Here is a 12,738-nt window from a genome sequence, read left to right as displayed (position 1 = left end):
GCTTTTTAGCTCATTCTAGAAGCTTCCTAGAGGCCTTTAAATAGGCTCTCCTATTGTATTTTTGTACAGCAATTTACATTTTATCTGAGAATACAATTTTCTTATTTTCAAACCAAACCCTTGCCTCTTCTTGTCTTTTTCTTCTCTGTGACAGGTTTTCTACGTGCAAGTGATTTGAGGGCTTGTGGATTTGATTTGCGTATTTGCTCAAATCCTACACAATGGGCAAAGGAAAGAAAGGTAACTTCTAAAGATTTAGAGATAAGAATTTTGAGCCAGCCCTAATTCTAGGAGAAAGGACCTTTCTAGGATTCAGTGCTTCAAATGTGATAAACTTAGGTATTTTGCTAGAGGTTGTACCATAAGATCAAAGCCTTAAGCGACTACTACAAATGTTGAGAACTCCTCTCCTCAAAGAGAGACAAGTGAAAATTCTGAAGGATTCTTATTTATTTCTGCATTTTCTAGCAATGTTCCTAAGAACGGTAATACATGGTTGATTGATAGTGGAGTCTCTCGTCACATTATCGATAATTGTGAGCACCTCTCCAACTTTGAAGGAAAACAAATTCATCTCGAAGTTATCATAGGTGATGATGCATGTTATTCTATGAAGGGTGCTACTTCTACTTCTTTCAAGTTGAATACCATAATTACTCTTCATTTGAGTGATGTTATTTTTATTCCTCGTATTTAGAGGAATCTGATTTCTTTTTTAGTGTTAGAAGACAAGAATTATCATGTTGCTTTTGCTGATGGAAAAGTTCTTGCATGGAAAAACACCAACATTCAGTCATCTCATGACATTGGCGTTCGTCATGACAATCTTTACAAGCTTTCAGCCCATCCCATTCAAGAATTAGCTCATGATTCTTTAAGTTCTAGTGAGATATGGCATAAAATATTTGGTCGCTTTGATTTCATAACTTTATCTTCAATGGAGAAGATAGTAGTTGATCTCCCAAAGTTTAACCAAAACCATGAAGGTGTCTGCAAGAGTTGTGCTCTAGGTAAGAACATTAAAAGTACTTTTCATAGTAGTGAAAGTAAAGAAAAGGAGATATAGTGGTCCTATGTTAGTTTCTTCCAGTAGTAGTTTTTGGTATTGTGTTACCTTCATTGATGACTTCTCTTATAAGTGTTAGATTTATTTTCTCAAGTCTAAAGAATCTGATGAAGTGCTATCCAGATTTAAAGAATGTAAAGCTCTTTTTGAAAATTTATCTCACAAGAAGATTAAGGTTCTAAGGTTTGACAATGGGAGAGAATATGTTTCTAGTATATTTTATAACCTTTGTGTATTTCATAAAATAGTGTCACTAAAAGAAAGAACGAGACAAATGTTGAGGCAGCAGAGGCTATGGTCCATGATCAATTTCTTCAAAAAAGAATATGGACAGAGGCTTGTAGGACAGCAGAGTACATTCAAAATTGTAGACCTCATCATATCCTAGACAATGAGGACTCTAGAAGAAGCATTTTCACATATAAAACCGGATATTAGTCATCTCAAACTTTTTGATGTCTTGTCTACATTCATGTTCCAAAAGAGAAATGAATTGTGTTAGAACCTTTAGGAAAGAAAGGCATATTTATTGGTTACAATGAATCTTCAAAAGCATACAGAATTTACCTTCTAGGTCAAAAGCAAATTGAAATCAGCAAGGATGTTGCTTGCAAAAAATCCAAAGAAACTAATATGGAAAGTAGTAAAGAAGACTTTAAGCCTCCTCAAGACATAGATATGGTAGATTCAGATCTACCTTCAAAAATTCAAAGAGAGAATACAGATTTAGAAGACTTTGTTGATCCTATTGATCTTGTTGATCCTATAAATACTTTTACAGGTCACAGTAATATTTCAGCTAATAAGAAAGGACCATTGTGAGCCAAGTAATCTACGGAAGAGGCTAAAAATATGTAGCCCCTCGTGGTACTTTTTGAGAGAGTAAAAGGCCTCATAAGTTTGCAAGATATGTAGATTTGATGACTCGCATTATAGCATTTGAGACTTCTAGTTTTGAAGAAGCTCAAAATCAGCGAGTGTGGTAGGCTGCCATGACGGAGGAGTATCAATCCATCATTAAAAATAATGTGTGGGACATTGTTCCTAGGCCTAAAGGTAAATTTATTGTTTCTTCTAAGTAGCTATCAAAAATTAAACATGTAGCTGATGGGAGTGTAGAAAAATATAAAGCTAGATTTGTAGCTAGAGGATTTCTATTATACTCTTTGAAAATGGAAGCACTTCCTTTGTAAGACCTTTTAACCCTCCCCCTTGTGATCTCCTAGGCCCATGAATGCACTTATGCTTTTATCACTCATGTTCTCGAGTTTCTGCTTTGTTTCTAGCAATTATCTTTCCATCCTCGAGATCCTAGGGCTGAAATTCCCTTGGGTAAGAGACGATGTCATCCCTTATCCCTTACTCCTAGGTAAGAGAAGATCTCGTTTCTAACCCCTGGTAGGGGACAAGGTTGTCCCTTACCCAAGGCATTACGCCTCGGATCACAAGTTTAATTTTGGATTTTTTATTTGTTTCACGTCTTCTTGAGTCAACCCTTCTCGCTTTTTGTTTCGAAATCACTATAAAAGAAGGTCTTCTCTCATTTGCCAATCTATTACAATCCACAAGTATCTTCATGTGTGCAAACATTCATCTTCGCATCCATTGTTGTCCATTGAAGCAAGATTCATCCAAGGCATCATCCATTCAAGCAAGCAATATCCAAGCATTCAAGAGCTAATCTTCATTCATTATCTATGATTTGGTATTAGTGGATTATTTGCTTTGGTGCAAACATCCTACATCATCATCTACATACCAATATTTATGCATCTTTGTGGAGAACGGGCTTGAATCCTTCCATGGAGGTTTGACAAGCAAGGTGAATATTTGCATTTGTCTTGCTTATTTATGCTTTATCATTTTAAGGTTGATTCCTCAATTCCCCACCAACAAAATCCCTTTTCTTACTTGCAAGAGCAAATCTACAGATTTCTGAAGCAGAGAACTCATAATTCAACTCTAGGGTTTCAGGTTGTAGACTTAGCTTCGGATCTGAGAAATATGTGCAGAGCAAGTAAGGAACGATCTTGTCCCTGTCTAAAGACCCCTGGATTCACAAAATCTGAAAATATCAATTCCCAAGTCTCAACTCCAAAACATTTTCGAAATTTGATAGTATTTTAGAACAGCTTTACAAATCTGATTTTTTGCTCTTCAAAGGCTTGTAAGGTGAGTTTTGTACTTCATTCTATCATTTCATGCCATCTATCATTTAGTTTTAGATCTGATTATTGCGTGTTTCTAGCTATTTTACAAGTTTATTCATCGTTTACATTTCATTTGGTCAATTTACTTGCATATGGTAATCACTTAATCAAAATCAATCCATAATATAATAATCAACGGAAGGAACATTGATAGATAGTTGTCCTTGGAGTATAGATCTTGATAAGGGACTTAGATTTGAAATTGACACCCCTTGCATGCTCCTAGGGTTGTGCCTATGTAGTTTGGGCCACTTTGAAATATGCTTCTTGGACCTTTCACTTTCCTTGATGTGACCCTTAAAATTAGGGGTAGTCAATATACATTTCAATCTTTACCTATCCATACATATTGGTAACAGCATTATGTCCCTCATTTTTACATGACATTCGTAAAAGGAAGGCATAGACTATGAAGAGACTATTGCACCTATAGTATGTTACACTTCCATCAGAACCATCATAGCTATTGCAACATTTAAAGGTTGGAGATTTCATCAAATGGATGTGGAAATGACATTCTTGAATGTCATAATGGAAGGGGAAGTATACATTGAACAGTCAAGAGGGTTTTTTGAATCGTGATAAAGACTCACATGTGTGCAAGCTAAAAAAGGCTTTGTATAAACAAGCTCCTCGTGCTTGGTATGAGAGAATTGATTATTATCTTTTGAACTTGGGCTTACTAAAGAATGGTGTTGATCCAAATTTCTATTTCAAGGTATGTGATCACAAAGTGTTGATTCTAGTGCTTTATGTTGATGATTTGTTTCTCACTGATAAGAATGATCTCATTGCTAAATGTAAGAAGTTAGCTTCTGAAGTTAAAATTGAAGATCTTGGTCTATTGCACTACTTCCTTGGGCTTGAGGTATGGCAAAGACCAAATGAAATTAAATTGAGCTATAGAAAATATGCTGTTGATATTTTGAAGTGATTTGGTATGTTAAAGTGTACATCTATGGTGACTCTTATTGAAGCAAATCTGAAAAATTTACATGAGGTTGCAGCCACTTCAGATTTAATTGATCCTACTATGTACATGCAGTTAATTGGCTCTTTAATGTATTTGGTTAACAAAAGGCCTTTCATATGTTATGTTGTTAACACCTTAAGTCAGTTCATGTGTGAGCCAAGACAAATTCACCTTGTGGCAGCCAAACAAATATTGAGATATGTTTATGGTACAGTTGGATATGGTTTAATATATTCTTCGTGTGTAGAGCTGAACTTGCAGGTGTTCTTTAATTCAAATTGAGCAAGTTGTGTGACTGACAAGAAGAGCACTTAGGATGTTTCAACCTATGTTCAGCCATGATTTCCTGGTGCAATCGGAATGATCTTGTGTTGCTCAGAGTACATATGAAGTAGAATATGTTACAGCTTGTGTGGCTGCAAGAGAAGTTGTGTGGCTTTGTAAATTTCTTGCAAGTTCATTTGGGTGGCCCCTGGAACGTACAATGATTCTATACGATAACCAAAGCTATGTGAGGCTTCAATTCATCCAGTTTTCCATGATAGAGCCAAACATGTGAAAATAAAATATGGTTCAAAGGAAAGTAATTGAGCTATGTACACTTCTAGAATGATTTTTTGCTACTTTCGAGATAAGCTTGGTATTGTGGAGAATGATGCTCTTGATGAGATGGGCTCAACTTCAGTAATGCTATGCCTATTGCTAACAAGTTCTCTCTATCAAGGATAAGTTCGGGGTGCAATCCCTTATTAATGAGTTCTTCTCTATGAGAGAAGTTCAGGGTGCAATCCCTTGTTAATGAGTTTTTCTCTATGAGAAAAGTTTGAGGTGTAATCCCTTGTTAACGAGTTCTTGTCTATGAGAGAAGTTTGAGGTGAAATCCCTTGCTCCACCCACTAGGAGTAGCTATGGTAGATCTACCGGAGTAGCCATAGTGAAAGTGATGTGTATGACTACATGACTTTATTTTTTGTGTTTCTGACTCACCCTCTAGGAGCAGCTATGGTGGATATTGTTATGCTGAGATAACAGTTTTATATTGAGAAAAAACTGTAATGAGATTTTGTTGACATTCTTCTTGTTTGCAGCTACATGTACTCGTCATTTGATAACATATTGAAGATCTCTCTCTTGCTCAGAGGGAGTGTTAAAGTTTATAGTTGCAAGAAAGATCTTTATAACTGAATTTGCTTGAACGAGCTTCGCAAAAATGTATGTGTGGATTCTATTGTCCTTTGTCTTGCTATGGAGTCACAAAGACATTCTAAGCTTATTGTTGATCCTCCTCAAGTAGAGGCTCCTCTTTCTTATGCTTCGTTTGTTCTCAGGTTGTAGTGATTCCTATTGCCAAGTTGCAGCAATTCATTTCCTTTGTAGTCTTCCTATGTTTACTTATGCTAAGTTCATTCTATGGCATCCTTATTCTTGCATTCATGGTGCCACGTAATTGCTGGCAGTTTGCATCAGATGTTCATTGTCCTGACATCGTGTGGATGCTTGATTAATGTTGGTATCATTTGTATGATTTATGAAGTAATGGTTTCTTCTCATATGCATCAATTCATATATCACTGTCTTCCATCCTACATGTGTCAGTTCATTTATTAAATATGTCATTTGATAATGTTACCGTATTTTCATGTATTGCCTATATGAAGTATCAACACCTACTCATCTTCTTGTATTTACAATATTGTATTGTGTGCTGCTTATTTCAGATTATTGTGGGGGAGAAATTTTATTGCAGTGATATTGTTTCCTGATCTGTATGTAATACTAGCTATCTAGTTCTTGATCATCTAGCATTTTGTGAAAGACATCAGTATTTTTCAGGCTTATCTGTTGATCAGGTGTGAAGGATTCAATCACAAGCACCTATTTTGTTATTGTTTCTGAGATTCTAAATAAACGATCTATCTTTTTATGGGCTGGGTTGTTGCCCTCAATGAGGAAGGCTTTTTCCAGAATTTAATCCTTAGTGCTATTTGTTTCTGAATTTTTGTATTTCATTTCTTGTAATCTTATATTTCTGGTTCAAAAGTAAAAACAAAAAGTGCACTATAATCAAACATGACTCAATTTTCAAACTAAGAGGAGAAAAACAAAGCCATCTCGCTTATTCTAAATGCAAAACAAAAATCTCTTGTCATGAATGCAAAATGATGTGCATCATAAAGGTCTTTGTGGTTTAGAAGGTATTCATTTAGGCGACAGCAAAGGATTCTCTCCTAGACACCATCGTATATTGCAACAAGGAATGCATCAAGAGCATTTCCCCCCACAAGGGGCATTGTTGCAAGCCCCCCACAAGAGGCGTTGCCACTTGACTCCAACTGAACTCATTTCATTTGCCAAGTGCTCTCCAGTTATAATGTTTGCAAACTATGCTTGCAAATTTGCATACAAGTCTTCAACGTCAAATTGGACAGTCTTCCCTAACATTGCATGATGCTTACTTGTATGGTCAAACTAAAAATAAATACATCCCTAAAAACATTTTGACCTAAGCTGCAAACCAACTCCTCAAATCCAAACCCAAACCCAAACCAATATCAAGACCAATAACTCTATAAATGATTACAAAGCTGAAAATGAGTTTAATTTTTCAGTCAAATATATTAAAGAGAACAAATTTCCACAATCCATTATATTGTAATATGTTTCTGGATTCAATTGTGTTAAGATTTTTAACATCAATCTTAACACAATTGAATCCAGAAACATATTACAGTCAAATATATTGTACAACCAAGTTGCAACAAGGTAAACTAGAAGAGACCGTAGAAATGCTTGTTAAAACAAGGCAAGCTAGCGGAGACTATAGAAAGGCAAGTTAGTATTTGAATGGAAAAGTACTTATAAAGCAAGTATGCACCAATTGACATCACTCAAATATGAAACCCACCTATGGCCAATACAGGGGCATTGCAATGAACAGTTGCACATTAAGGATAGACAAATTCTGGAAAGCCTTTTGCATATTAGACTGTGCAATTGTGGAAGTGCATTCTTGGACAAGAAAGAAACAGCCAACCATAGCAATCTCATCAACAATATTTGATTATAGGAATATAATATGAAATTTGTTAGGTTTGCACAACATCTCGTACAAATTAAAGCTTCCATAGAGAAAGGATAAAAGAAATTAGAAGTTAAATTCATATATTGAAAAACCTATAGCCAAATATCAAATATACTCATAAACTCTATGTCGAGAAAATTGTTTACTAACAAAAACACTAGTTCTAACTTTCTACCTGATATATTATATGACTAATTGTAGTTCGCTCCACAAATAGATTCTCAAAAATACATTAAAAATCTATAAAATAGTTGTTTAATATAAGGATCTCATATTAGTCAGAAGAAAATTGTGTATATGCATGAAAAATGAGAAGACACAGGCAGCACCTTCGGAAAAAGAAAATACCTATTTGTATATGTCATGTGCTTCTCGCTTCAAGATCATTTAAGCCATCAACAAAACTTGCTCCGTCGACCGAGTAAACTTGCTTTACCAGTGTATCTTGCATTGGAACAAAACTGTTTATTCTGTCGTAGATATGCATTGATCGATAACTCAAGCGCAGGTGGTATGTTTTCTGTAGCAAAAAACATCACATGGGGGATTCTAATGTCGTGATGATCATACACAACATATTGGGCACAAAGGTTTGGCCGAGAATTTCTGCTTATAAACCTGCTTGCGTTCCCACAAGTAGATGCATCCACACAGAAACCCACATTCTCAACAGTCTGTGAAGGTAAGACCGTGCCATCCTCATCCTTAACTACACCATAAAGGTCACCCCAATTTGCTTCCATTGATATGGCTCTAATTGGAAACATCATTTCGCTTGGGGAGGCATACGAAGTGGGATCTGCAATGAGATTGCCTGTGTACTCTGTGATAAATTCCCCTGCCTCTATAAAGTCTTCTGATCGCACGCCCCAGCCATTTTTTCGTGTTCTAAAGACTTCAAGCTTATGTTTCAGTCCATGTTGAGAAACCCTATTCCGGCAGCTTGGTGGACACTGGCAAGAAGGACCACATTCATATATCACTGGCTGGCTTTTAACAAGTTTCCCGTTCTGTGTATAAGGGAATTTTCCTCCATTCCTTCTTGCACAAAGACACTCCTTATCATCTGTGCATCCATCTAAACAGCGGCATCCTTCTAGAGGAGCAAGCTCGTTCAACCAGTCAGGATATTTTACAGAAAGGGCATACTTGAACTCGCCTATGGTATGTACATTATCCACAGAATTTACAACAGTGATGGGGAACTTATCTTGCCCTTCTGCAATGTCTTCTTTAATTATAGGTATTAATGAATTATTTCTGCTCTGTGAATTGCGGATAAATTGGACGATATTAGAACGTAAAGGAGGCTGACCTGCTTTTCTCTTGAGCTTGAACTTGAAGACCAAAAACCCCGAGCGTCCCGTATCCTTCCACCACCTCTCGACCATGTACAGTCCATCGTAGCTAAAGCTCTGGCATTCCCTGTCATTGGACTTGCATTTTCTGATAACCCTCACAGGTTGCTTATACCGGCTGTTATCCATCAGGGCCTTGTTCCCCTTAGTGAGCTCTTGATCCTTAATTTGTTTCTTGCTACTCTCATAATCATTTCCACCATGCCCGCTGTATATAATCACATCTCCATTATCAATATTGTCTTCATAACCGCCAGCTAACAGAATGCTGGTGACCAGCGGAACCCCTTGCCTTGTTTCTTCTGCTCCAATGTAGTCAATCCCAGCCTGAAGAGGCCTGTGCATACCCACCATATTCAGCATTAATCGCGATTGGAATACGTATCCAACATCAATTCCCGGGATACACCCTAAATATTTATTTGGAAGACTTTTCCAACATGGTCTTAGCTTATCCACTGCCTTCTGATGCAGAGTGAGCTTGCTCTGTGCAGAATGAACCGGACCCTTTGCCTCCTCCTCTTGTTCCAGCCGTATTAGTAGCGCAGGATATGTTGACAATAAATACTTGACTCTCTCTGCAATTTTTCGCCCTTCACTCGACAAAATCAAATCTCTCTGCTCCATCTCTGCCTCATTTTCTTGTCTTCTCTCTGGATGTTCTGGGCTTCTGTATCTCGAGACTTCATGATTGGTAATCTCAGTTACCGGCCGTTCTTCATCTTCTCTCCTTGTCTTAGCATTGCTTTTCACCCGGCCTCCACTTATCTGAGAACACTGCTCCTTCATATGTTTTATATATTCACGTTTTTTCACTCTTGCAGCAGCGTGGTCTAAAAGTTTTTTCTCTCTTGCAGCAGCTTGGTCCAAAGGCAATTCATAAGAAAGCGGAGCTAAATCGATCAACATATCAGAAGAGCCTTCAGCACCTTCAGAGGGTTCGCTACCTTCAGCCATCAAACTACTCCCTGCCCTGCCGTGCATGCAAGCATTTGGGAAGAACTGTCGGACAGAGAAGCTGCACTGCACACTTCAGTCACTTCCTTACAGAAAAAGCTCAATTACACGCCACTTCCTTACAGAAAAAGCTCAATGGGCTCCACATTTTTAGTCTTTGGCGGCCGTCTCCGTCCAATTCTCCTGGCAGTGCGAACTATAGGCTTGAAGATTGTACTACGCAATTAAACCACAATTCCTCGGACCTCGAAAAGGATTTTGGGCAGTGAAAGAAGATTGGTACAGCTTACTGTTCAAAGAAATCATGACCTCTGAAGTCGTAATTTCTTTAAAAAAACATCGGAAAAGCCTCACGGGAATTCTGGGCACCGAAAGAAGATTGGTCCAGGCTACTGCTTAAGCAAACTATGACTTGTTAAGTCGCAAATTCTTTTAAAACACCATCGGAAAACCGTCAAGATTCAAAGATCCCCTGCATTCTATGCCATACCGGGAGTCATCAAGAAGATAGGCCATTAATGCAAGCGCCACTTGGCAATTTTGCAATGGGTGCGGGTAAAGACTGGAAACAGCAAAACAGAATTTGACTGGAACCATACTTATTTCATGTTTCCGTCCTTTCACCTTTCATGGAGACGGCCTCTGGGAAATGAGAAAGTGTGTGAAGAGTCGGTGGGTAAGAAAATGGTACATAACTGAATGGGTAAAAGAAGTTGCAAAAGCCGAAGAATTAACGGAGGTTTCTCCTCTGGAAATGGATTGGGAATAGACCACTCGGTTGGAACAAATGCCACCTGGCTCTTTGAGAGACTGGGTAATCAACCCCAAAACAGAAATTGAGTGAAACTCAAGGGATAGGATGCTTTCTGTATGTTTGGGTACGGGCTGAACACAGAAGAACACTCGATATGGTTTCTTTTTTTCGAGTCTCAGTTGCTGTACAATTTGTCTTGTCAGCCATTTCAGTGTAGGGAACGGTTACCAATTCGTATTTATGGCCCCCACTCGTAAATCCCGCCCAAAGGTTTCAATTGCTTTATGCCATGCGTTTTGCATTGAATCTCAAATCTTTCTATCTTCTTCTTACGTCTTGGAATACCTTGCTTACAACGACATCAGATCTGATTATACAAAAATTCTGCAGAACAAGGACTTCAACTATTTATTCGAGGAAGATCAAGTGAAGAGAATAGTGGATTTGATTATCAAAAATCAGAGAAAAAGAGACAAGTTAACCAAAACTTTGCAACTGACTAGTTTGGCTCCTGACTCGGGAGGGTGATTGCATGGGTCCCATATTAGTCTCGTGAACGTCATTAAAATCTATCATATCATATCATATCAATCAACCCTCATAAATATCTGTCGCTTAATATGGGTAATTGAGCCGTGCATGGCCGTCCAGGAAAATCCATAATTCTCTCTGAAATTTCAGAGGGGAATGTTCTTTTACGATTACATGGTATAGGGGGCATAAGTAAATTACACTTAATTAATGTTTAAGTATGGGATTATATGAATTTAAGTCTTATTATCTTGTCTTATAATAAAAAATAGATATTGTGAGTTGGGGCTGGGTGTATACATCAATAAATTTGAGGTGTTTTTGAAAGATTCTAAAGAGGGTTGGATCTAATTTGTTATTAAATCAAGGTTATATTGTTGGAAAGTATTTAATATGTATCTTGTATTTAAATATTGTTAGATGGATTTAATATATGGTGTCAAGGAGTTAAGTAATATATAATTTATATAATATGATTTTAAAAAAGTACAATAATATAATGGCATTTATCCTATGTATGAAGAAATTAATATGTAGCACAATTTGGGGCATGCATATGAAGAATCTATTGTTATAAATGTTACTAAGGGGATCGATGAGTTTTTGGAAGTCATTGCAAAACTAGGTTTAATTTGCATACTTGTTGGCACTAAAGGAAAAAAATGTTTGATTGGATTGATAACTCTTGAAAGTGTAATCACCCAAATTTGGTCATCTAAACTATGAACCCTTAATCATGATTATTGATTGTTAGAGAGATGCATATTTTGGATTCGATTGTGTGCAATACTTTTGCATCAACGTTTCGGATCACTCTGTGATCCATCATCAGGATGCGAAGAACATCCTGATGATGGATCACAGAGTGATCTAAAACGTCGATGCAAAAGTATGGCACACAATTGAATCCAAAATATGCATCTCTTTATTATGACTAATTGTGGAAATTTGTTCATGTTAATATGATAATTCGTCAAGTCAATTTAATTCCTAAACATAACCTAATGTCTAAATATTTGAGCCTATTCATTTATTAGACATGAATAATCATTTTCAAAAATTAAAATGATTTTCAAAACTTTTTTAATGCCAAGTAGATCATTTTAATCATTTTTTAATGTCAAGAGGATTCATAAATCATTAATAAATCAAAGGGGTCTGATTAATTAATCTAGGTGTCATAGTGCTTCTTACACCTTGGATTTGATAATCCAAAGTGTCATAGTGGCACTACACCTTGGATTTGATAATCCAATATGTCATAGTGGCACTTACACCTTTAATTTAATAGTCCAAAGTGTCACAGTGGCACTTTAACCTTGGATTTAATAATTCAATATGTCATAGTGGCCCTTACATTTTGGATTTAATAATCTAGAGTGTTATAGTGGCACTTACACCTTGGATTATTAAATCCAATGTGTCATGGTGACTCTTACTGTAATCACCCAAAAATGGTCATCTAAACTATGAGCCCCCTTTCTAGCATTTTTGCTCGATTTATTTGTTGCTTATTATTAATCAAATCATCACTTTTCTATTTATTCGATTATAACATATGGTTTGACCACCTTATCCTAAGTCTTTTATTTAATTAAAAGAACTTGCTCTCTTTTAATTAAATAAAATCCCCAAGTCTCACTTATCCTATGTGTGCACATGAAATAGCATTATTCCTATTTTAAATAAAAAGAAAATTATATTTTTGTCTCACATGAGGTGCACACTTTTCAAGGTGAGTGGAATCTTTATTCTCCCCCACACATCTTTTACATCTTAAACATATACATTGATCTTGCTTAGGTGA

The 12,738-nt window shown here is 36.7% G+C and overlaps 1 protein-coding gene across 1 annotated transcript in view; it reads right to left on the bottom strand.

Moving 5' to 3' along the window:
- LOC149574776 (histone-lysine N-methyltransferase, H3 lysine-9 specific SUVH5-like) overlaps positions 1–10,324 on the bottom strand; it is a 46,983-nt gene extending 36,659 nt beyond the window's left edge. Inside the window, exon 1 of the mRNA XM_089814604.1 lies at positions 7,680–10,324. Coding sequence (XP_089670730.1) covers positions 7,727–9,673 — 1,947 coding nt within the window. The 5' untranslated portion in view covers positions 9,674–10,324 and the 3' untranslated portion in view covers positions 7,680–7,726. The remainder of the gene's footprint in view (positions 1–7,679) is intronic.
- Positions 10,325–12,738: the final 2,414 nt, after the last annotated feature.

Source organism: Cupressus sempervirens, chromosome 2, assembly GCF_028749045.1.
Source record: "Cupressus sempervirens isolate cs-2001-9-10 chromosome 2, ASM2874904v1, whole genome shotgun sequence".
In the NCBI taxonomy this organism is placed as follows: Eukaryota; Viridiplantae; Streptophyta; class Pinopsida; order Cupressales; family Cupressaceae; genus Cupressus; species Cupressus sempervirens.
The sequence above is the reverse complement of the archived record's forward strand: the minus strand, read 5'-3'. Positions and strand labels throughout refer to the sequence as shown.